General features: G+C 55.3%; 2 protein-coding genes across 3 annotated transcripts; one reads left to right on the forward strand and one right to left on the reverse strand.

Annotated features, from left to right (window-relative positions):
• Window positions 1-448: 448 nt before the first annotated feature.
• Window positions 449-1,398, reverse strand: LOC119109560 (dolichol-phosphate mannosyltransferase subunit 1-like). Its single transcript, XM_037233232.1, has one exon. The coding sequence runs from the start codon at window positions 1,391-1,393 to the stop codon at window positions 686-688; it is 708 nt and encodes a 235-aa protein (XP_037089127.1). The 5' UTR covers window positions 1,394-1,398; the 3' UTR covers window positions 449-685.
• Window positions 1,399-4,600: 3,202 nt separating this feature from the next.
• On the forward strand, window positions 4,601-16,181 carry LOC119110307 (1,4-alpha-glucan-branching enzyme-like). 2 transcript variants are annotated; one of them, XM_037234079.1, is made up of 13 exons: window positions 4,601-4,731; window positions 5,054-5,330; window positions 5,467-5,598; window positions 5,909-6,144; window positions 7,071-7,402; window positions 9,094-9,215; window positions 9,850-10,059; window positions 10,506-10,677; window positions 10,910-11,094; window positions 12,468-12,575; window positions 12,964-13,104; window positions 15,030-15,042; window positions 15,574-16,181. In XM_037234079.1, the coding sequence occupies exons 1-13, from the start codon at window positions 4,628-4,630 to the stop codon at window positions 15,606-15,608; spliced, it is 2,067 nt and encodes a 688-aa protein (XP_037089974.1). In that variant the 5' UTR covers window positions 4,601-4,627; the 3' UTR covers window positions 15,609-16,181. The 2 variants fall into 2 exon arrangements, with proteins under 2 accessions (XP_037089974.1, XP_037089973.1); XM_037234078.1 differs by lacking the exon at window positions 15,030-15,042 and having other exon boundaries at window positions 15,561-16,181.
• Window positions 16,182-23,661: the final 7,480 nt, after the last annotated feature.

Below are 23,661 nucleotides of genomic sequence, written 5' to 3' on the forward strand. Positions count from 1 at the left end.
TAGCAGACTTTCCCGTTTGCGCCTCTGTGATCGGTATTTCTGCACTGCATACATATGCGTGGCTTGAAATCTGTTTCACCGTGACTGCTCGGGGATCGATGAACGTACGGATGCCCGTCCTTTGGTACTTCGTTCACAAAGTAGACCGAAAGATGAAACACAAGATGGCAAACACAGAAGGCGCACAACGTTGTGACAACCTTTAGCCATGGCCGCTATACCTGAGCTTTAGGATTCTCATGATCTGCCATGCTCTTCTCTCCAGTGACAGGGCATTCTAGTGGTGTGAAACATAGCATGCAAGGCGCGGTCAACAAGTCACATATAACAGCAGAAAACGCTTCTGGTCTGAATTTGGTTGCCATCGCTTTCTAGGTAGTCATCTTGCGCTGCAATGCACCATTCCCAGCGCGTCTGTTGCGCTTCGAACGCTTCCTGAACGCTCGTCCTTTCATTGCTCATCGTATTTGTTAAGCCTGGTGAAGCAACCACCAAATACCATGCACAACATGGGTATTTCAGAACTCACCCAAGGCGAGGCGACAGTACAAAAGTAGCAATTCAGAGGTCACCCACAGCAATTACCAGCACCGTGTTTGTTCATTGGCCGCTGCTCCACGCAGCAGCTCGGAATGTTCTCGAGCCACGCTCACCTCCCAGCACGGTCACCGCGGTCACGGCCACGTCACGTGGTGGCGAACAGGTGCAGCAGACCCTTGACGAAGCTGACAATCTCTGAGCCGCCCAGCTTGGACTCGCCGTACACGCGGTCGACGAAGCTGATGGGCACCTCGCCGATGCGGTAGCCGAGGCGCGTGGCGCGCACAATCATTTCCATCTGAAAGACATAGCCCTTGGAGACGCAGGCGCCGATCAGCCGGCGCAGCACGTCCTTGCGGTAAAGCCGGAAGCTGCCAGTCACGTCGCTAGCGGCTGGCTGCAGCATCACCTGGGTCAAATAGTTGGCGCCGCGGCTGATCACCTTGCGACGCAAGTCCCAGCCGGACACGCCGCCCGTGCCGCTGTACCGCGTGCCCGTCACGATGTCCAGGTCTTCCGCCTTCTGGAGGGCGATCATCTGCGGGATGAACTTGGGGTGGTGCGACAGGTCGGCGTCCATGATGACGATGAAGTCGCCGCGCGCGTGTTTCACGCCGTGGATGTAGGCGGTGCCGAGGCCCAGCTTCTTGGCGCGCGGCCGCAGCACGATGCGCTCTTCTCCGTAGATGCGCTGCAGCTGCTCGGCAGCCTGCAGCGTGCCGTCAGGACTGCCGTCGTCGATCACGATGATCTCGAACTCGACGCTCGCCTCGGTGAAGTACTTGACCAGCAGCCACACAATGATGGGTAGGTTCTCACGCTCATTGTATGTCGGCAGGAGAACCGAGTACATGTGGCTGTCGCCTGCATCCTGGGTCATGGTGCTGGCTCAGTGTTTGGGAATGACTTGTGATGGTCCCTCACCTGAAAAATCCAATGCCAGTGTGGGTACATGTGGGTGCATTTTTGTGCTTAACACTTAAGCTGGATCCTGAAAAGGCTGGATTCTGGTCAATTCTGATTGTGATGATAGCTTGTGAACCATAAATACCTAATTTGTACGATTGTATCCTTGAGGCATCTTGAGGTAACCATCTTACATGTGATTCTGCTGTCCTAGAGCATGACATCCCAGAAATATACTACAACATATCCTAAAAGCAGCCACTAGGTGACTATGAAAGTTTAGGTTAAGTCAGAAAAATTATGTTATGCAATCTAAGGTTATGTTTGAGCTATGGCGTACCTCAGATATTAGAAGGGATTAGGTCCCAAGGGCAGCAGGGCAGTGAACTGCACTGAATGTTTAAGATGGCTATTTCAGTTAAAAGTCTCATACAAATGTGGAACACTCTTTAAGCTATAAGGGGCAAGGAGCTGTGATTTAAGTAACAATTCAATTCATTTTGGTGATTGCTCACACCCTTATTCCTATTATCAGACATTTTAGCACTTGAGTTTGGTCAGACGGCTGAACCAAATTTAAACTGCCACCATTGGTGATGCACCAGCCTTTCTGGTGATAAACTGAGCATTTTGCTTGCTGATTCAGCTTGTGATCAGGAAGTCTATTTTGGTGACAGGAGTGGTGATTCTGGTTGTCTGATCACAGCTACATATCGGACCTTCCAAATACTGTGACCTCCATCTGTGCACAAGTATCATGTTTTCATTGAACAAGTTAACCAGAACTATGCCTAACACCACCCCACAAAAATAAAATCAATCATTTCTCAAGATATCTGGGCGCAATCATAATTTGAATCATGTATTCAGTTAAAATCAGCTGCTGGTTTGAACAAACTGGTTATCGCCCAACTACAATCCAGTTCCTGAATCCACAGACCTACTGCAGCCTGCGTATTGTGTACCAATGGGGCTGTCAAAGTAACATGTCTTGCGTCCCCCTGCAACTTACGTATCGAGTACTTAGCTAAAGGAGTGTAGTCCCACAAAGTAAGTTGGGGGCGGGGTTAAATAGCAAAAATGATGGAACCCACGCACAAAGCAAGTCACCTAAAAGAAAACACGCCAGTTGGGGTCCCGAAGACTCCCCAAATAAAAACGATGATATACCAATGCCTGCTTACCTCAACCACTGCCTACCCACCTATCACAAGATTGCGGTAGAAATGTGACACGTACTTATGGGTTCTTAGGGGTTTGGGCTGCTGTTGTGGCCGCGTACAATACTGACGCGACACCGACGTGAACCGCCGCATGTTCTGTACAACTGGGTGCTCGGCTCAAAAGCTAAGGGATTTTTATGTAATAAGACACTTGTTTCCATTCTTTTAGCTTCAAAGGTCACCAATAACTACCCTAATTCATATTTATATTAGTCTAAAAAATCTGTTTCTATCAAATTTGAGTAAATCAAACGTAGGAAGGCCGTGAAAAAACGTAGAAGGTAAATATGACATCAGTTTTTGAACGAAGAACAAACACGACCTAAACGACCTTGGAACCAGCCGGGCCGATGCGAAGCGACGCGTTGAAGAGGAGCTGAAAGGGGCCTGGTCAGGGCGGGTGGGAGGTGCTGCCTGGGCGTTAAGTGAATACAGGGTGTGTTCGGGGACGCGATGTAATTTCACAGAGCAAATAGCTGGGGTGTTTAGCCCAACGCGGGTGTATCTCACGCGGAAATGTGACGCCTGAATCAAGCACGAAGGCGCATCAGTGGTGTTGACATCTATTTGTGTTTTGAATACATTGCCAGGCTTTGCTTTTGGTTTCAGAGGATTGGCAAGTGCACACTATTGTGGGACCATTCCATTGGACATGAGATTTTTGAGACAGCAACACTGATGGTTATGGGCAATGTTGTCAACCAGGGATAAAACATGAAGGTTGATGTTCTCTCACTCCTGGTCTTTCACTCAAGTAATCTCCCTACCCTTTTAGTCAGGCATTTTGGAGAGAGAGGGGTTAAGCTGCTTTTGAAAATCTCATATGTATTTTCAGCCTCTACTTCTGCATATGCGCACTTGAAATACATTTGGCTCAAGTTTTAACACTGAGAACCCAGATAATAATCCACTGATTAAGTGAACCCAATCAGTGATGTTAGAAATGATTTTATGTTGACTTGGCCATGACATAAAATGTGACAAGAAAACTGCACTGTCCAGCCCACCATTTTTGGGTTATGCCAGCAACCCACTTTGCATTCAACTTGTCCTGAGTGTGTATCAGTACCAGTGCCTAAGATCCTGGGGTTATTCTGCTTCCTCAATAACCCTGTCTCTTTATTAAAAGCCGGGGCCAAGAACGTGATTTATGGCATGTAACCTGTAATGCTGTCTCTGGGGTATAAGGGATAGCATACAAGTCTTGTCTTACAGAACAGGTGGTGTATATATGCTTAAAGTAGGTCACATTGTCTTCAATTTTTACCAAAATTGCTAAACTTTTCCAAAAAGTACTGATTTGTGAACAAGGTATGAAAATCTGGTCAAAATTGGCTGTCATTACTTTGGGTACCTGTTTTTGTGTTCTTGTTATGACTGTGTGCCACTTAAATGGTCTTTGCCACTAAATGGCTGCAGCTGGAGTAATACTACTACATAGTACAGATAACATGGTCATCTGTATCATTGTCAGCACATCACTCTGCTTAGTGGGGTGTCTGATCCTTATACTGGTGGAATAAATGAATTTGGGTATCTAATAACATGGTGATATTATTTTCACCTAACATCAGGTGCCATTTATATGTAATGAATTATTGTATCCAGAATTGTATAACTGAGAATTTTTGTTAAGAGTTATACATGTTATCCAGTATTTCTATCCAGAGTAAACACAAATGACATTCTATTCAATGTTGGTGGCTGAAGCCCTGCTTGCCAGGCCAAGGATATGTACCTATGTGTCATGTCTCTCCTCTCCATTGGATATGAGTTGGTACTCTGTTCCACCAGTGGAGGTTGAAAAATCATTTATTTGTACATTTTGAGGTTGGGAAAATGTGTCAGTACTGGCTCTGCCTCTGAAAATGTCTTCCCTAACAGCACCTGCTCTCTGATCCACCCATCTGGATGTGTTTGCTTCCAGCTCTTCAGTTTGGATCAGTCATCAGCACAGGATGTCTCAAGCAAGTGGTGATTGTTCCTCAAGTCCTCCACAGCTAAATCTTTTGCTAGAGAGAGATCCATACCTCAAGTTACATGAGGGAGAAATCAAGAGAAGGTAGTGATGACTGTTACATGTTGGATGCTGCCATCTCAATGGCCTTTTGCCTTGTTCAATCAATAGATAGGCTCCTCAGTAGTAAATGATGTGTTTCGCTGTGCTTTATATGAAGAAGGCTGCTTAAGTCCATCATTTCTAGCATTATTTTGCTGATACCATGCTCACTTCACTCGTGCTTTGCTGTTTTCCACTGCAGAGCCACCTGGAAATTGCACTGCCTGTTTTGTGCTGTTTTGTTGATGTCTGCTCTCCTGACTACCTGACAGCCAAAGTAACTGTGCTGATCCTGTGACCTGCCTGATACAGTCCACCCTGTCAGGTATGCGGAGTTCAGCAAGCTGCTGGCCGGCATCAACGAGCATGAGGGCGGGCTGGACCACTTCAGCCGCAGCTACGAGCGGTTCGGTATGCACGTGGACCGCGACGGCTCAGTCACGTGCCTGGAGTGGTGTCCGGCCGCCGAGGCGCTCTACCTGAAGGGCGAGTTCAACAACTGGCAGCTGGCCGAGTTCCAGCGCCTGCCGTTCGGAAAGTGGCAGCTGACGCTGCCGGCGAAGAACGCCATGCCTCCCATTGCGCACCTCTCGCAGGTCAAGGTACGGTTCTCCGGCGTCTCACGGTGTCCGTGGCTGGTCTGGGCACTGGTCATGGCCTGTGTCGAGACCGAGCCGCCGCCGTTGGCTGCGCCCGGCGGGCTCTGGCACACGTCATTACCACACCGCTCTCCGGCAGCTGGTGATCAAGACCAAGTCGGGCGAGTTTGTGGACCGCCTGTCGCCGTGGGCGACGTACGTGAAGCCGCCGCCGACCAAGGACCTGGGGATCGCCTACAATCAGCACCTGTGGAACCCGCCCATCAAAGAGGTGCGCGCCGGGCTGCGCGGTGCTGCGTCTGCCCACGCCGAGCCACAGTGTGTACTCCGCAGGGTCACCCGCCAGCGTGTGTCGCGTGCGCTCGGCCTTCCGATTGGGAAATACGGTCAACATACTGTCCGCTCTCGGACGGAGGGGTTTCGGTGCCGTCGGGGCCTGCTCGCTGCAACTGTACCTGTCCGGTGTCGGTGTTGTCCCCGCCAGGCGGTGTCCCGTGCGTTACGCCTGACCTCGTGTTGATGCGAACCCCGGCGCATTTCCGTTTGCCGCGTCCTGACGCGAGGCGCGCGGCCGCCGGCAGCGCTACCAGTTCCAGCACGCCCGGCCGCGCCGGCCGGCCAGCCTGCGCATCTACGAGTGCCACGTGGGCATTGGGACGGCCGAGCCACGCGTGGGCCAGTACACCGAGTTCGCCCGGAACGTGTTGCCACGCGTCGCCAAGCTCGGCTACAACGCCATCCAGCTGATGGCCGTCATGGAGCACGTCTACTACGCCAGCTTCGGCTACCAGGTCACCAGCTTCTTCGCCGCGTCCAGGTGAGGCACCGCTGGCGGCTGGCGGCACGCGTGCGTGACCGTGGGGCGGCGGCCGTGTCCCTGGAGTGGCGGGTGTCTCCCTGGAGATCGGGCAGCGGCGGGCGTGTCCCTGGAGATCTGGCAGCGGTGGGCGTGCCCCTTGAGATCGGGCGGTGGCGGGCGTGTCCCTGGAGATCGGGCAGCCGACAGGCGTGTCCCTGGAGATCGGGCGGCGGCGGGCGTGTCCCTGGAGATCTGGCAGCCGACGGGCGTGTCCCTGGAGATCGGGGAGCCGGCGGGTATGTCCCTGGAGATCAGGCAGCGGCGGGCGTGTCCCTGGAGATCGGGCGGCGGCGAGCGTGTCCCCGGAGATCTGGCAGCCGACGGGCGTGTCCCTGGAGATCGGACGGTGGCGGGCGTGTCCCTGGAGATCTGGCAGCCGACGGGCGTGTCCCTGGAGATCTGGGAGCCGGCGGGTATGTCCCTGGAGATCGGGCAGCGCTGGGCGTGTCCCTGGAGATGGGACAACGGTGGGCGTATCCGTGGGAATCGGGCAGCGGCGGGCGTGCCCCTGGAGATCGGGCAGCGGCGGGCGTACCCCTGGAGATCGGGCAGCCGTTGACCGGTGTAATAAGTACGGGACAATCGCGCGCTGTGTATGGTATTTGTGAGGACGTTATGGGGTCTTTTTAGCAACTTTGACAACAACAGTCGATGTATCAACTGAGGATATGATATCTGTGAATACGTTTAGCAGATTGTTTTTTTACGTAGCTCAGCAAGAGCAGCCGAAGTCGTTTTACGAGAGCCTGAGGCTCCCAGGGATGATTGCTGCACTCCTTGCTGTAGTTCATTTCTGTGGTATGTGCCGTGCTCGCCGCCAGCTCAGGCACGCCGGGCAGTGCCGTGCCATCTTTGCCTAACCTGCCATGCGCGCGGCGTTCCAGCCGCTACGGCACCCCGGAGGAGCTGAAGCAGCTGATCGACACGGCGCACGGGCTCGGTATCTACGTGCTGCTCGACGTGGTGCACTCGCACGCCTCCAAGAACGTGCTGGACGGTCTGAACGAGTTCGACGGCTCTGACAGCTGCTTCTTCCACGGCGGCTCGCGCGGCGTCCACTCGCTGTGGGATTCGCGGCTCTTCAACTACAGCAGCTGGGAGGTGCTGCGCTTCCTCCTCTCCAACCTGCGCTGGTACATGGAGGAGTACCGCTTCGACGGGTTCCGGTTCGACGGAGTGTCGTCCATGCTGTACCACAGCCACGGCATCGGCCAGGGTGAGTGTCCGATCGCTGGCCGGCGTCGGCTCAACGGCGGACGTAACAGGTGTGGCTGGAGTGGACATGAGGTGTGGACGATTTTGGCTCTATAGCTATGTATATTTGCCAGCCAGGCTTTGATATTGTCGCTGACATTGCCCTGTCCTGCGCTGGGGCCGCGCCGCGCGGCTCAGCCACGCTGTCTTGTTCGAATCAAACTTAGGCGTTATGTCTCCGAACATTGGGCGTGGAAGTACAACGTTTGGACTGAAAGAGGGGCCCTTGTTTCGAAGTTTACGATGTTTCCGTTGGGGTGCCCGTAGTGTAGTGGTTAACGCGTCTGCATTAACCACTGCGCGTCTGAGAAATCAGAGGTACGGGGTTCGATCACCTGAGAGGCAGGCGACACCATGTAGCTTCAGCAGGTGAGTGCGTCATAAAGCCCCAATGACGCAAACGCGATGTTTCCGTTATATTGGCCCGTCTAAGCATGTCTGATAGGCTTGCACGAATAGCTATATTTAATACGCGCCCGGGCGGCCGGTTGGATACCCTTTGCTCGAGTGAGTGTCAGTTTGACCCCCTTGAGATCTCAGAACTAGAGAGCTAGAAACACCCAGTTCACATGGTGTGTTGGCCAGTACGTGACCTCACTTGGGTCAAAGTTTGAGGTTCCTAGGTTATGACCTTCGGGTCAAATAAGTTCAAACCCCGGGTTGGCGTCCAAAGAGCCCCGGAATGTAGACACACGTTCTAAGCAAGGGGTCACATGCTTATTTAAGGTCAGTGACCTTGCCTGACGCTTCCGAAGGTCACGGTGACTCAGATTGTACTAGACTGATTTGAGTTTTCCATTTGAATAAGTGACAAAGATTACACTAGGCGTTATGTTCCTAAAACAAAGTGCTGACCATGGTAATTTTAGGTCAGTTACCTATTCTGACCTTTAATAAGTCCATGGAGTATGAATAATTCGGTTCTCGTTATCAATAAATTCGAAATGAGCACCAGAAACTACACCATACAGCAAGCCCTAGAATAACAAAACAGGTTGGTTTTGGCCTAAGTCTGACCTTTATACCTGGCCCCAGGTCAGAAGACTTTGTTCATTCAATTGTTGTGTTGCCTAAGACAGTATCTCAGTGATTGTGGCTTCCTCTAATACTTCGTTGTTGTATCAGATTGAAAGATTCCCTTGAAATTAACTTCGCCGAATCCATGACCTGACGTTGACCTACCGTGGGTCAGTGACCTTCCGAACTACACCAAAATGTTTGACACCAAACCATCCGCTATTCATTTGTCTACAGCATGCAAAATTTGGCGCGACTACGACGCGCCGTTCGGCCACCATTCCGAAAAATCTCCGGGGGCAAATTAACCCTCCACCCATCATTAGCAATGATGGTTGGTTTTGACCTTATTCTGGCCTCCATACCTAGCCCTAGGTCAATCGAATTTGTTCATATTAAAATTAGAACGATACCACCTCTCCTTGGCTAGGACCCGGCGGGAACGTTAATACGACCACCGCGTATGTCTGCGCGGAAGAAAAGAACGGGGAGGCTCGGAAAGCAGTGGTCAGCATGTCTTAGTGTCATGTCTTTCAATGTGCAATTTAGTATCGCTTCAAAGGTACCGTAATTTTGTAATGATGTTGATGCCGGAGCCGGCGTGGCCCAGCATCACCCCGCCGCCCGCGTGCGCAGGCTTCAGCGGAGACTACAACGAGTACTTCGGCCTGGGCACGGACACCGAGTCGCTGGTGTACCTCATGCTGGCCTGCTACATGACCCACAAGTTCTACCCCGAGTCCACGACCATCGCCGAGGTCAGCAGGGCGCGGGCCGAGGCGTCGACGCCAACCGTCTCTGTGGGACGGCGCCGGTGGCTGATGGCAGCGCTGGCGAGCGCGCGGGAGCTGTCGGCTCGCGGGCCGCTGGCGAGCGCGCGGGTGCCGTTGGCTCAGCGGCCGCAGGGAGCGCGTGGGAGTTGTCGGCTTGCGGGCCGCTGGCGAGCGCGCGGGAGCTGTCGGCTCGCGGGCCGCTGGCGAGCGCGTGGGAGCTGTCGGCTCGCAGGCCGCTGACGTGCGCGCGGGTGCTGTCAGCCCGCGGGCCGCTGGCGAGCGCGCGGGAGCTGTCGGCTCTCGGGCTGTGTCAGCTGCTGCAGAGGTCAGGGCTCAGGGGCAGCCGACTTGTCGGGGTGCACTGATCGGGTCGTCATCAGTCGCCTTGTACACCAGGCACGGTGACCTTAGTTGAGTCCGGCCCCTCCCGCGCTCTGTGTTGCGTGTGGTGCGATGTTTCCAGCCGGCGCACGTCTGGGCCCCGACGCCTCCTGTACGCCAGCTCTGTTTCCATCGGGGCAGGATCTGTCCGGACTGACGGGACGCGTGCGGTATGCCGCTCCTTTGTCGCCCGGTGCAGCGAGGCCTGTCCTGACTCGTGTCTGCGCTGTCCATGCAGGACGTGTCTGGTATGCCGGCTCTCTGCTGTCCAGTGGAGCAGGGCGGCACGGGTTTTGACTACCGTCTGGGAATGGCCATCCCCGACAAGTGGATCGAGCTGCTGAAGGAGCACCCCGACGAAAACTGGGACATGGGCAACCTGGTCTTCACACTCACTAACCGTCGCTGGATGGAGAAGACAATCGCCTATGCTGAATCTCATGATCAGGTCCTTGTTCAGGAATATGCTGGCTTGCATGCTTTGAATTCTCAAGTAATATTGTGTGGTTCTTTTATTGCTTCAGCTCGATCCCTTTAGCACCTCGTATTGGAATGCGTCTTCACCGACCGCCGTCTGTCCGCCACACCACCCGTACATGCCATGAAATCGATCCACGCCGCCCGTACATTTGTTGCACGCGCACGATGGGTTCCGGGCTGAGATACGCGCGTGTCAGGGGCTGGCCGGCGGTTGTCTTCGGTTGGGTGAGGCACATTGTCATTTGTGTCATCTGACACAGTGCAAGGGTGAGTCCGATGGTACTGTGAGTCAGAGTAGGCGGGGGGGGGGGGGGGGGGGGGGGGGGTCCAGCTTAGCTGGTGATGTCGTTTGAATCGGTGTTTTGATCTCATCGTTGTTCTGTGGGAAGTCTGACCGGATTGCGCCTCCTGCAGGCGCTCGTCGGCGACAAGACCATCGCGTTCTGGCTGATGGACAAAGAGATGTACACGAACATGTCGGTGACGAGCCCACCCAATGTGATCATCGACCGCGGCATCCAGCTGCACAAGATGATTCGACTGCTAACGCACTCTCTCGGCGGCGAGGCGTATCTCAACTTCATGGGTGCGTAGCTGGGCGACGCTGATGTCCTTGCCTGCATTTTGAAATGTTTTAGATGTTTAGCAGCATGATGCTGACACGATCGCCATATATTTTCTTGACAACGAAAAGGGCAGATGGGGTGCCTTACTACGTCACTTACGAAGCACGACCTGAACGGGAATTGAAGCTGTGGAGGCCGGAGTAGCTGCTGTGCCTTCGCATCGCGTAACATGCCGCTTCTGCACGATCGCAGGCAACGAGTTCGGCCACCCGGAGTGGCTGGACTTCCCACGCATCGGCAACAACGACTCGTACCACTACGCGCGCCGCCAGTGGCACCTGGTCGACGACACCATGCTGCGCTACCGCATGCTCAACGACTTCGACGCGGCCATGAACCATCTGGAGGCGCGGCTGGGCTGGCTGCACGCCGACCCGGTCAGTGTCTGGGTCTGCTCTGCGTGACGTGCTGACCCCGAGACACGACCCAGACACCTATAGCGACGTGTGTCGCTACTCAAACCTGCCCCCCCCCCCCCTCTCCCCAGCTGTAACAGTCAATGTGTGTCGTAATTTGGGCAAGCTGGTCACACGGGTTATGGCATCGGCTGCTGCACAGCAATTTGGTAGCTTTACTGCACGAGTGAGATCGACAAGACCGCGTTTGAACAATGGCATTGGACACATACCTCTGGAGGCGTACCTGCCGCGCTGCTTTGTGTTTTGATTGGCCCACAGCCGGCCAGTGTCGTTGGTGTGCGGTGTGACCGTGACCTGACCTTGACTCCGACGGGCCGGCGGCCGCTCCCCTCCTGGTCCTCTCCAGTTCCGCACCGGGCGAGTGTTCGACAGCGCCGACCTCCACAACCCGGTCCATATCCAAGTAAGCTCGAGCAGCGGCCGTCTGGACTCGGTGACTCCCTGCGCTCGTTGGGAGGGTGTGTATGTGTGGGTGTATGTGTGTGTGCGTGTGTATGTGCGTGCGTGCGTACGTGCGTGCGTGCGTGCGTGCGGGTGTGGGTGCGTGTAAGTGTGTGAGGGTGTGGGTGTGAAAAGCAGCGGACTGATGTACATACATTACCACATGTTTATAGATTCACCTTTTTTGGTATAGTGCAGATCATTACATTACATGCTAGCAAGAGCTATTTCCCGTGCCTGTGCCTGTGACTTACCTGCCCTCATACCCAGCTTCCGCAAGAAAGCAGACGTCAAGTTGAGCAAATATTGCATCTAAGCGTTACTGGGACTTGGTCTGGCCGGGAGTCGCTCTGAACATGGATGCAATAAATGCTTACCGATCCTGGTCGTAAGGCTTCGATCGCGTCATTACGTGACCCGTTGCCATGCCGATGTCGGTTATGGCGTCTCTTTTTCGAGTTATGATAATTCTCTCGTGCTCCGGTACTGTTTTCCGGTAGTAGTACTTGCATACGAAAGCAAGCTTTTCTGGATAATTGTGTTGTGATAGCATCCAGTTACACAGTGTGTTACTACAACTTTCTAGTGCCACGAATAGGAATTATCAATTCTTGCGGTGTATCCAAAAATGCTAATAAGGACCATCTGCTTCACGTTGCATAAAATATTACCTTTTTTCTTGAAAGGGGCGTTGAAGCCCAAGGGCTGGCATTTGTCGCAAAAACTGTGTTAGAGAAGTCTTCAGTTATGGCACGAGCGGGTTCTTGTATTGTATTCCTTGGTATGTTTTCCCACGCACCAGCACAGTGTATCGACCCTCCCAGTGGCGGACATTCCCGCCCTGCCCTCGAGCTGTTGGTCGGCCTCTCTGACCATGATCGCACCCGCAGGCATACGTTAGCTGCAAACATCAGGACGACAAGGTGGTGGTGCACGACCGCGCCGGCGTCGTGTTCGCCTTCAACTTCCACACCAGCAAGTCCTTCACCGGCTACAAGGTGGCTGACCGCCCCGCGTTGTCGCGTGCCGCTCCTGTCGCGTCCAGACGCCACCTTTGGGGCTGGAGCTGTGCTCTGGTCTGGGGGGGGGGGGGCGTCTGGGGTGGGGCGGTCGGTGACCTGACCTGCCGATCTCCCTCCCCCCCCCTCGTCAACCGAGCGACGCGCGGACGTAGCCCAGTTACAGCAAGTGCGATCTGTTCGGCAGTTCAGACCGGTCATCACAGATGGCTCTAGGTCTGCCGTGCGTTTGGCAGACGTGCTGGCTACGCTATTTTGTTAGCGTACGTTTTCAAATCGCGTTGTGTTTCCCCCTGTTCATGAATCACGCCTGCATGGATATCCCTGGGGTCGGCCAGATCTAGCGAGCTATATTTCCATTCACCAGGTGGGCGTCGACGTGCCTGGATGTTACCAGATAGTGCTGGACACAGACCGGGCCGAGTTCGGCGGCCACAACAGGGTCGACCCCAGCACCAAGTTCTTCACGCTGGACGAGGGCTACTGCGGTCGGCGCCACTCGATGCTGGTGAGTCGGCCGTCCGCAGCCGGCGCCGCCGCGCGCGCCAGGTGGCCCGGACGTGCGGCAGACGTCACGTGCAGCCGTCAGCTGTCGGGAGTGCGGGATGATGTGATGACGGTAGCATGCGTCACGCTTTGTTGAACAGTGTTGTTTCAGTTGGAATGGTTGAACACGGTTGAAATGAAGGAATTGTGTGATACCCACCGACAATGCGGAATCTTTTTATGACAGTCATCTGGTCGCAGACGCCACAAATTGTGTTTTATTGCGGGTTAGAATATTCGGGTGTGTAATGTAGGCAGGGGGTGAAGTGAAGATGCTTACGCGAGTGTTCCAAATTTGTATGGGGTTCTGAACTGAAATAGCCATCTTGAAGGTCTGCGCAGTTCACAGCCCTGCCCGTCTTAATACCTAAACCCGTCTAGTTTCGGGGCGACACGTCCGCGAAGATGTGCAGACTATTTCAGGGAGGATATTCCAAGGCCACCCAGGCATTCACGACGCCATATTCACGTGATTCAAACTCTGCCATTCCAATACCCATGCGGTGATCAAGGCCAAGAAAATATAATTGTCGAGTCCTTAATATCTGACGTTTGGGAGCACAATTTTAATTTATAGCGGCCGTCAATTGGCTCTCAAACAATGTTGTGCAAAGCACGATGACGTCATCAAACAAGGGTGCATGGAGGAATACATCTACTACACAAAGAAATTGTGCTGTGTAGAGCAGTCTTTTCCATTTCAGAGTATACCAGTGGTTATAAGTTAGTTTGTTTCATCACATTTAATGCTTGATTCAATATCTTCAAATGGGGAACGTTCCCTTAAAATTCATTCGTAATGGGTCGCAAAAGACAAACACTCAGCGTCGTGAATGTTAAGAATCCTGCAAGTGCCGACGCCCTCGGGAATGCGGCTTGTGATGTGATTTGTCTCCTCTCGGCATGTGTGATGGGACCAACTGCCGTGATTCATTATCCAGCTGCACCCCCAATCGTCTCATTGTCGCCACGTGTACCTTCCAAGTCACACGTAGTCACAACTGTCCCCCACTGTAGCCACATGTACCTTCCCAGTCACAACTGTCCCCCACTGTAGCCACGTGTACCTTCCCAGTCACAACTGTCCCCCACTGTGGCCACGTGTACCTTCCCAGTCACAACTGTCCCCCACTGTAGCCACGTGTACCTTCCCAGTCACAGCTGTCCCCCACTGTAGCCACGTGTACCTTCCCAGTCACAACTGTCCCCCACTGTAGCCACGTGTACCTTCCCAGTCACAACTGCCCCCCACTGTAGCCACGTGTACCTTCCCAGTCACAACTGTCCCCCACTGTAGCCACGTGTACCTTCCCAGTCACAACTGTCCCCCACTGTGGCCACGTGTACCTTCCCAGTCACAACTGTCCCCCACTGTAGCCACGTGTACCTTCCCAGTCACAGCTGTCCCCCACTGTAGCCACGTGTACCTTCCCAGTCACAACTGTCCCCCACTGTAGCCACGTGTACCTTCCCAGTCACAACTGCCCCCCACTGTAGCCACGTGTACCTTCCCAGTCACAACTGTCCCCCACTGTAGCCACGTGTACCTTCCCAGTCACTCAACTGTCTCCCACTGTAGCCACATGTGCCTTCCGTCACTTAACTGTCCCCCACTGTAGCTGCGTGTACCTTCCCAACCACTCAACTGTCCCTCACTGTGGCGATGTGTACTTGCTTAAGCTCACCCCGATAATGTCCCTAAATGTCGTCACGTACCTCATGTCACTGCCCCACCACCACTCGAGTGTCCCTCTCTGCCGCCAGGCATACCTGCCCAGCCACCCGACCTCCCGCGCCTCCTCCGGGTGTACCTGCCTTGTCACTTGACCTTCCGCGCCTCCTCCAGGTGTACCTGCCCTGTCACCTGACCTCCCGTGCCTCCTCCAGGTGTACCTGCCCAGCCACCTGACCTCCGTGCCTCCTCCAGGTGTACCTGCCCAGCCACCCGACCTCCCGCGCCTCCTTCAGGTGTACCTGCCCTGTCACCTGACCTCCCGTGCCTCCTCCAGGTGCACCTGCCCTGTCACCTGACCGCCCGCGCCCCCTCCAGGTGTACCTGCCCATCCACCTGACCTCCCGTGCCACCTCCAGGCGTACCTGCCCTGTCACCTGACCGCCCGCGCCTCCCTAGGTGTACCTGCCCTGTCACCTGACCTCCCGTGCCTCCTCCAGGTGTACATGTCCATCCACCTGACCTCCCGTGCCTTCTCCAGGTGTACCTGCCCTGTCACCTGACCGCCCGTGCCTCCTCCGGGTGTGCCTGCCCTGTCACCTGACCTCCCGTGCCTCCTCCAGGTGTACCTGCCCTGTCACCTGACCGCCCGCGCCTCCTCCAGGCGTACCTGCCCTCTCACCTGACCGCCCGCGCCTCATCCAGGTGTACCTGCCCTGTCACCTGACCGCCCGCGCCTCCTCCAGGTGTACCTGCCCAGCCGCGCTGCGCTGGTGTTCGCCCGCTGCGACTGAGCTGCCAGCGGAGACGCCGCGTCTGGCGCCGCGGGGAGCGCAGTCTGAGGCGGAGACGCCGCGTCTGGCGCCGCGGGAAACGCAGCCGGAGGCGGAGACGTCGCGTCTGGCGCCGCGGGGAGTGCAGTCTGAGGCGGAGACGTCGCGTCTGGCGCCGTGGGAAACGCAGCCTGAGGCGGAGACGCCGCGTCTGGCGTCGCAGGGAGTGCAGCCTGAGGCGGAGACGCCGCGTGACGCGCTGGACGCGGCGCGGCAATACGAGCTGTGTGACGGTGCCTGGCGCAGGCCGGCGCGCGAACGGAGGCCATGGCGGGCTGTGCGGGGATGGGGTAGTCGGGGGCGGTGCTCTAGCCGAGGTAGACGAGGTGTATGGCTCGAGGGACGCGGCAATCATGTTACTTTGTAGGGGTTGTGTGGTTTTATTATGTACCTGTATTGGTCAGATCTGAAACAGTAACAGTTTACGTTGTTGCGATTAGACGCCCGACGCTTCGGACCCGCTAATAAGCCGCTCAGGTGCTTGTAATACTCTTGTAGGGTGGACCACGTCGTCGAATAAATTGTGGGCGGCATTCCGTTTTCTTTTGAGCTGCCTCATCATTTTTAGGATAGCAGGCTGCAAGATGAATCACGAACGTAACACTCTGTAATCTCGATGTCACGGTCCCACCTCATGGCGATGGAGTCTCGCCACACGTATCGGGCCCGTGTTTACCTTTGATAGCATGAGAACGGCATGACGGCCGTGCTATCTGCGGAGGAGTCTCGCTCATGTCGCCATATCTGTGCAGTCAGTACGATAGTGCGACGGCGTGCTTCGAGTGTTGCCGGAGTACGGCTGCAGTTCCGTCCGGCGTCCGGGCCGGTGCTGTGCTGGTGACCGCCGACCGAGGATAGGGTGCGGTGCCGGAGCCGGGGACTCCCGTCTGGCATCCGGCGAGGGAGCCGCGACCGGACCCGCAGGCGCCGCGGGGGCAGGAAGGCCGCGGAATCGCACCTCGACGCTCGGCGCCGAGTGCTTTTAGCGGGTGAACTGTTGGGTAGCGAGACTTCACTACGCTACCTGCCGCTAATCGCAGCGTCGAGAGGATAAGAGACTTCATGGGGTAGCGAGTGATCGCTGGTTAGATCACGAACGGCAGTCCGCCAGATACTGAACAAGCCTCTGTTGGAGAGTGGACGGGCGTCCGTCGCCTGTCCAGCCCGCGTCTGCCGGCCGTCGTTGGCCGCGATGGAGCCGGCCGGCGAGCCGCCGCCGCTGCGGCCGAGCGGCCCGGCACGGCCGCTCTGCTCTGTGCGGCCGGTGCCGGTGCGGCCGAGCGTCGCCGACCGCTCGGCAGACTCGCCCAGCGGCCTGCCGTTCAGCGGCCTGAGTCTGGCGGCGGGCGCGGCGCGGATCGGCCGCGGTCAGGCCGGCGCCTTCGCCCGGGGCCCGGCCTCCCCCCTCGTGTCGGCGGTGCTCGCGGTCCGCCCCGGCCCGCCCGCGGCCTCGACACCGGCCAGACAGCAGCAGCAGCAGCAGCTGCTGCTCGGCGCGGACAGGAGCGGCGCCGCGATCTGGCCGGGCGCCGGCGGCCGGCAGACAGCGCTGCCGCCCCTGCCGCCAGGCCCAGCAGACGGCTGCGCCGGGCTCGCCTGGTCTTGCGGCCCCGGCGCCTGGGCGCAGGGTTCGCTGGCACCCTGGCAGCCGCAGTACCGCTACCCTCGGACCGGGCGTGGCTGTCGGAGCGGTGCTGGACGCCAGGCTCCAGCCGGAGGAGCTCACGAGGCCGTCCGACTACTGCGGGTACGCCACGCGCCCGCTCTGCTCCCGTCACGTGACGTTCCCCCAGTATCTAAACCTGATGTCGGAGTTCCCACAGTCGAGGTTGGTGGGTGCAGGCTCGGCGCAGAGCGCGCTGCCGGCGGTCTGCGCCGTGACGCCGCGCTGCCCGTCGGACCATGCCGCGGACGGCGGCGCCGGCGACGGCCCGCTGCTCTGCTCCACGCCGCGAACGGCGGAGCCTTCCTACCTGCAGCCGACCTTCTCCTCGCTGCAGAAGGTGCGGCACCCGACCGAGCGGCAGCTAGAGACGGCCGACCGGCTGCTGCACCGGCGCGGCTCCGGCGCCGACTCGAGTCGCCGCGGCTCGGCGGCGGACGGCGCGAGCCGGCGCGGCTCGGCGGCGGACGGCGCGCGCCGCAGCTCGGCCGGCCGCCGCGCCTCGGCCGGCCGCGCCGCCGCGCCTGTGGACGTCACCAACTGCTACGCCGGCGGCCGGCGCCCGAGCCGGCCCGGTCTGCGCGTCAAGGTGGCCCGCAGCGACTTCGACATCCACGCCCACTTCGTGGACGGCGATGCGCCGGCGGCGGACGGGCAGCGGTCGGCGCTTAGAACCGCGGGCACGCCGCACCAGTACGCGGCCGCCGCCGGCGGTCTGGCCGGACAGGTGGCGCCACCATACCGGCCGGCAGCCCGAGAGGCACCGGGCAAGCCGGCGGCGCCGATCGACGGCCAGCCCCGCGGCAGCGGCCAGGGCAAGCCCGGTAAGTACAGCGCCGAGCGTGGCTTGGCGCGTGAGGTTACGCTACATTACGATCGACGCGTCGCTACGCACCAACAGCGCTACATCAGCTGCATAGCTCTGTTTTGGTCTGGTCTGGTTTGGATAAACGCCCTTTCGGCCCGTAATGACCATTTCAGGGCTATGGTATGAAGAAGAGCGGGCAATGGTGGGGCTAACCTACATGCACCTGGGAGTCCTCCGCCGAACCTCAGGCCGCACAGGGGTTCACGTACGGGGTGTACTCGGCGCTCGGACAGGGTGCAGTCACTGACTGGGGTGCCGGCCACTGGGCCACTCATGGCTGGTGCATGTAGCTTACCCGGAACGGGGTGTCACGATGGTGCAGGATGAAGCGAGAACGAGGACAGGAGGGTGAATGCCACATCCTTGTGTAGGCGGGGCCGCGTGGCACGTGCTGATTCTCTGCAGGCGCCTGTTTCGCTCCAGCTGCCAGGCGCCAGGTGGGGACCGAAACTCTGCCCTGTCACTCGGGGCAGCACCAGTGGTGAACGCAATAAACAATACTAGGGTAGAAACTAAATGAAAACTATTACAGCGATGGCGTGCATCCATGTTATATTTAATATCAGTCATGGAAACTTAACGTATTACGTTACAACAAATGAACAATGGGAAAGCACTTAACGCTCAAAATCAAGTACAACGGCAACGGACCATCACTACAACACATTACACGAGACTATACCTGTGCAGCCTATTGATCATGCATGGTAGATCAGTTATAATTGCAAAACTTGTCATACCAGGCGCAGCAAGAGCACCAGGTGCTCTCAGCTTGAATGAAGACCAGATGGAGACCCAGGTTAGCGCAAAGCCCCACCGATGATACCTGTACCAATAGCACATGGTGTGAAATCAGAGGTAGTTCTCTACTGGTCCTCGGGTGTGTGCGTTACTAATGTCTCCAAAGAAACCGTCTTGTATGTGGTCATCAGTCCGCGTCAACAGCGCCGGCTGCCTGGTCCGGCCCGTCCGCCCGGCCTGGTCCGGATGTCTGGTCCGGTCCGGATGTCTGGTCCGGCCCGTCTGCCCGGTCTGCTCCAGATGCCTGGTCCGGTCCATCTGCCCGGTTCGGTCCGGATGTCTGGTCCGGTCCGGATGCCCGGTTCGGTCCGGATGTCTGGTCCGGTTCGGATGCCTGGTTCGGTCCGGATGCCAGATTCAGTCCCGATGTCCGCTCATGGATGCCCGGTCTGGTTCAGATGTCCGGTCTGGTCCGGATGCCCGGTCTTGTCCGGATGCCCGGTCCGGTCCGGATGCCCAGTCCGGTCCGGATGACTGGTTCGGTCCGGATGTCCGGTCCGGTCCGGATGTCTAGTCTGGTCCGGATGCCCGGTCCGGTCCGGATGCCCGGTCCGGTCCGGATGTCTGGTCCGGTCCGGACGCCCGGTCTGGTCCGGTTTCAGCCATCCTGACGCGTCATTCACACTAATTCACATTCGCGTCACATTCATTCATTCATATCAGCATCTGGGTGGGCTAGTGAAGCGCTCCCAGCTGTCCTCGCTTTCATTCCCAATATCGAGGAAAACAAGGTCCGTGGCCTGCGATAATGGCTTCACACACTTTGCACCCCTAATTTTGCCTCGCTTTATACCTGCCGGCGTGGGGAAGCAACACATAAGCGCGACCATGCGCTGCACCGTTACAGCGCCGACACGCGTTCACACGCGCTCGGGACTCGACATGACAGGGACCAGGTGGTTCCGCCGGTGCGCTCGTCCCCAGTTTCCGCATTTCTCGCTCGTCAAACCGGACCGGGAGGCTACGGATCGGTGTTTGCGCGGCGCGGTCCGACCGACGAGTCGCGCCGAGGGGTGTGCCGCGAGAAGGGGCCGTCAGCGGCGGGTGGTCCCGCCAGCCGTCCGACCCGAGTCAGGCACGGCTGCAGGCGTGGAGACCCGGCAATCCGTCACTGCTCGGAGCAGCCCGGGCCACGCGGGGGCCGTCGCCCGACGCACGCCGCTCTGGGTTAGCGGCCGGCGCCGCCCTGCCGTCGAGGTCCGACGACGGTCCCCGATCGCGGCGGTAGGGCTCTGGCAGAGGTCTGCTCTGCATCAGTAATGCTAAATTTCCACACCAGACGAGCAGCAGGGACGCTCGTAGAGCAATAGACGGAATTAGTAGATGCACTTTAAGACCTGACAGATTTTTGGTCAGAAATCTGAATATTACTGGTATGCACATCCCAGAAGCGATCCAGGGAATATTGGCCTGCAACGTGCGAAGTCGTTTCGCCAGCGCTGGGCCAGGGTCGCCATTTCGTCAGCGCTGGGCCAGGGTCGCCATTTCGTCAGCGCTGGGCCAAAGTCGCCATTTCGCCAGCGCTGGGCCAGGGTCGCCAGCGACCTTTGATTGTCAACGGCGTGTGCTACATGGTGGACGACAGAGAGGTGAACTTGGGGTGGGTTCTTCTGGGGCGAAGTCAATGCCATTGCAGCATCGCCTCCCAGATCGGGATCATTATAGTTGGCGACAAAAGACATGACTCGGTTTTCGAAGCGGGGCAGATGAAAACAGGCATTTCGTCTGCGGTAATCATATGTGGGACTGCTTTGGGGCATAAGACACCTCCATGTGGCGGACGGTATTCAAAGCGATGCATGCCCTGCAAAAAGTACAAGGCAGCCGAGGATACAGCCAAAAACGCATCGATTTTTTAGAACATGTTCCATCTGCGACAACAGCATCCAATAACAGGACACATTTTGGCCATCAAGCATGCTCTTGGGAGGGATGCACTTATATTTGTTGACCATGGTAGATAGGACCTTGATAGAAAAGGCAAGCACATTTACTGTGCTTAATGTTTTGAAACCAACCATGTTTCGTCACATCTCCCACGGCTATTACTCTTCATCTTCACGTTTAGCGTATCAAACAGACTGCTAAAACAAGAGGCGTGCTCTTAAAAACAGACCTACAATTTTCCAAAACCTTATCGGGTATTATAATGATGTTTCGAAACATCCTAAAACATTTTAAGCATTTACCACCGAGGGCACATGTCAACAAGTCACACATACAAAACAATGTAGCTAAACCGACTTGACTGGGCAGACGTCGTCTGTTACGAATCTATTTATAAGTCATCTGCTCAAGTCATCAGGTGACGCACCCGCGTATCCATTAATGGTTGCTGACGTGGCCGTCCCAGTGGATAACAAACTGAGGCAGGAGACGGTATTTGTAAAGGGCGCTTTCAAGATGTCAGGTACGATTAGGTTGGTTGGGTAGAGGTGCGAGACAGGATGTCGGAGAGGTTCCTGCAGTCTGATGAATGTCAGCCGTGGAAAATGAAAGGGCCAATATGAACTGACTATAGGTCAGTTAAAGCGTTGTGCCAAAAACGCTGTCGCCACGTGTCGCTGGAAAACAGCATGACATAAAAGCTGAAGTTCCATCAGAAAAGAAACGATATAGGAAAGAGGTGAAAAAGAGCATGGTGTAAAATTTGAACCTCTATTATAGAAGAAACGACGTGGACGGGATACATTTTTCAGACAAGTTACGGTTCTTCTGACCCAAAGAGAAAGGACCGAGGCGCGATGCTTAAATGACTCTAACTGTGCATTCATTTCGTCGTTTACGGAAAGCACATATACTGTAAATATGCATAAGTAAATGTAAATGCAAAAGTTTTCTACGTTCTGGAACCAGCACGTTATCACAAAACATAAACAAACAAGCATCATCCATATTTTGCTTATTCCGAAAATTGCGAAATCTTTATGCACATACAACTACAATGAGAGCAATTTTACATTGACAAGTATCAGCGATTCCCGTCTCTAGAGAGACAACATTTGAAAAGAGCCATGTGACTCAGTCATCAGCATTCTGAGAACGATTTACTCCTATAACCAGGGTCAAGGTACTTTTACCTATTCTGTTTATTCCTGAGTCGAGAATCACTGTCATTGGTCAGAGGACATTTTCTCAGTGGATACATAGCTGTATCCTATCATTGCATAAACTTTTATTGTCCATAGTGAAATGGACATTAAATGTGCCTTATTCTTAAAGGGAGAATACCACAATTGTGCTTTTACTTATCTTTAAATCAATGCGTTCGATTTAATCGGTAACATCAGTTTCCTCAAAATCCATCTGAAGAGCCCAGAATTTCTATCGAATTCCAATTCGAAATTTGATTCAAAATTCCCCTCCTCACCACAAAGAGAAGGAGACATTTGAGTTGTCCTGCCTTCTAAAATGTTTGTATTCTGCAATGTTTCCAAAACACAAATTTGTCAACATGCTTGTAAAACAAATACCATGAAAGCTGGAAACACACTGCTTAGACAAAACTATATGTGAACACGAGGCTACCACCCCACGAGTTCAACAAAACGCTAACCTATTGCTCTGTTTTCTCTCCTGTGGCACTTAGCGCAGCGCTTTCTTTTCGAAGCGCATTTTGGTTTCGGGAAACAGACTACCACATGGTCTATAGTAACACGCTGGTTCGAACATCGACCAATGTAGAGTATCGCATGGTCTAAAGTGACATACTGGCTCAAACTTCAACGAATGGGCATCTCGGTAACTAGCCCTGTCCGCCCGCCATTCTAATGAGAAACCTCCATTTGCACTGGCGTCATTCATACCAATAGGTGTGCATTTTTAACCCCGCAGGCACGCAATCTGCGGGTTAAAACAGCTCAGAAGTGATGCCCCTAACCCGTGACAGCTGACAACGGCTCTCAGCAGATTCTGCCGTCGTCATGGCGACGGCGGTTGAAATGACAACGACAGTCACAACTGCATTTGTTGCGGATTTGCTATGCACTCTGGAGCTGCCAAGAAAGAAAGAAGCGCAGTGCTATTACAAAGCGTTGACAGTGTAATTTTGCATGGAAAATTATTACAATTGATATCCTTATCATTTTTTGATGGTGTTGCAGTGTCACTACCCAGTACTATTATCAGACGTGACTGATCCTGAGGTTTTGCCATAGGATGGTTTTAAAATGTGCCCCAAAGGTGGGACACTCCCTTTAAAGGGAATGTCCCACATTTGAAGGTTCGGAGCCAGGCGTCAGCCATGATTGCAAAAACACACCTATAACTATTGTATGCTTTTAATTGGAGGAGACTGCTCTAGGCAACACAATTTCTCCGTATCGTGAAAAGGCTTCTCAATAAGTTTTTGCTAGATTACGGCATCGTAACGTGCACAACATTGATCGAGAGCCAATTGACGGCCGCTATGTCTGGAAATCGTGCTCACGGACGCCAGATATGAAAAACTCGACAATCATATTTTTATTGGCCTTAATCGCCGAATGGCCAAGTAAATGGTAGGTTTTAGGGGGCGTCATTGATGCTCGGGCGATCTTGAAATAGTTCCCTGAAAAAGTCGGCACATCTTCGCGTACCTCTAGGCGTAAGAGCCTAGAGGTAAAGAGCCTAGAGGTTTTACGTAAGAGCGTAAAACCCTCAGAGCCTAGAGGGTTTCGGGTCTTAAGAAGGGTAAGGCTTTG

Source organism: Pollicipes pollicipes, unplaced genomic scaffold, assembly GCF_011947565.3.
Source record: "Pollicipes pollicipes isolate AB1234 unplaced genomic scaffold, Ppol_2.1 Scaffold_7231;HRSCAF=8579_pilon_pilon_pilon, whole genome shotgun sequence".
Classification (NCBI taxonomy): domain Eukaryota; kingdom Metazoa; phylum Arthropoda; class Thecostraca; order Pollicipedomorpha; family Pollicipedidae; genus Pollicipes; species Pollicipes pollicipes.

Excerpts from the sequence above, each read along its gene's own strand:
- LOC119109560 (XM_037233232.1), bottom strand. The coding sequence starts at position 1,393 with ATGTACTCGGTTCTCCTGCCGACATACAATGAGCGTGAGAACCTACCC.
- LOC119110307 (XM_037234079.1), top strand. The coding sequence starts at position 4,628 with ATGTCTCAAGCAAGTGGTGATTGTTCCTCAAGTCCTCCACAGCTAAAT. Across the intron at positions 10,678-10,909 it reads GGCGTATCTCAACTTCATGG|GCAACGAGTTCGGCCACCCG; the intron begins GTGCGTAGCTGG and ends GCACGATCGCAG. Across the intron at positions 12,576-12,963 it reads AGTCCTTCACCGGCTACAAG|GTGGGCGTCGACGTGCCTGG; the intron begins GTGGCTGACCGC and ends TCCATTCACCAG.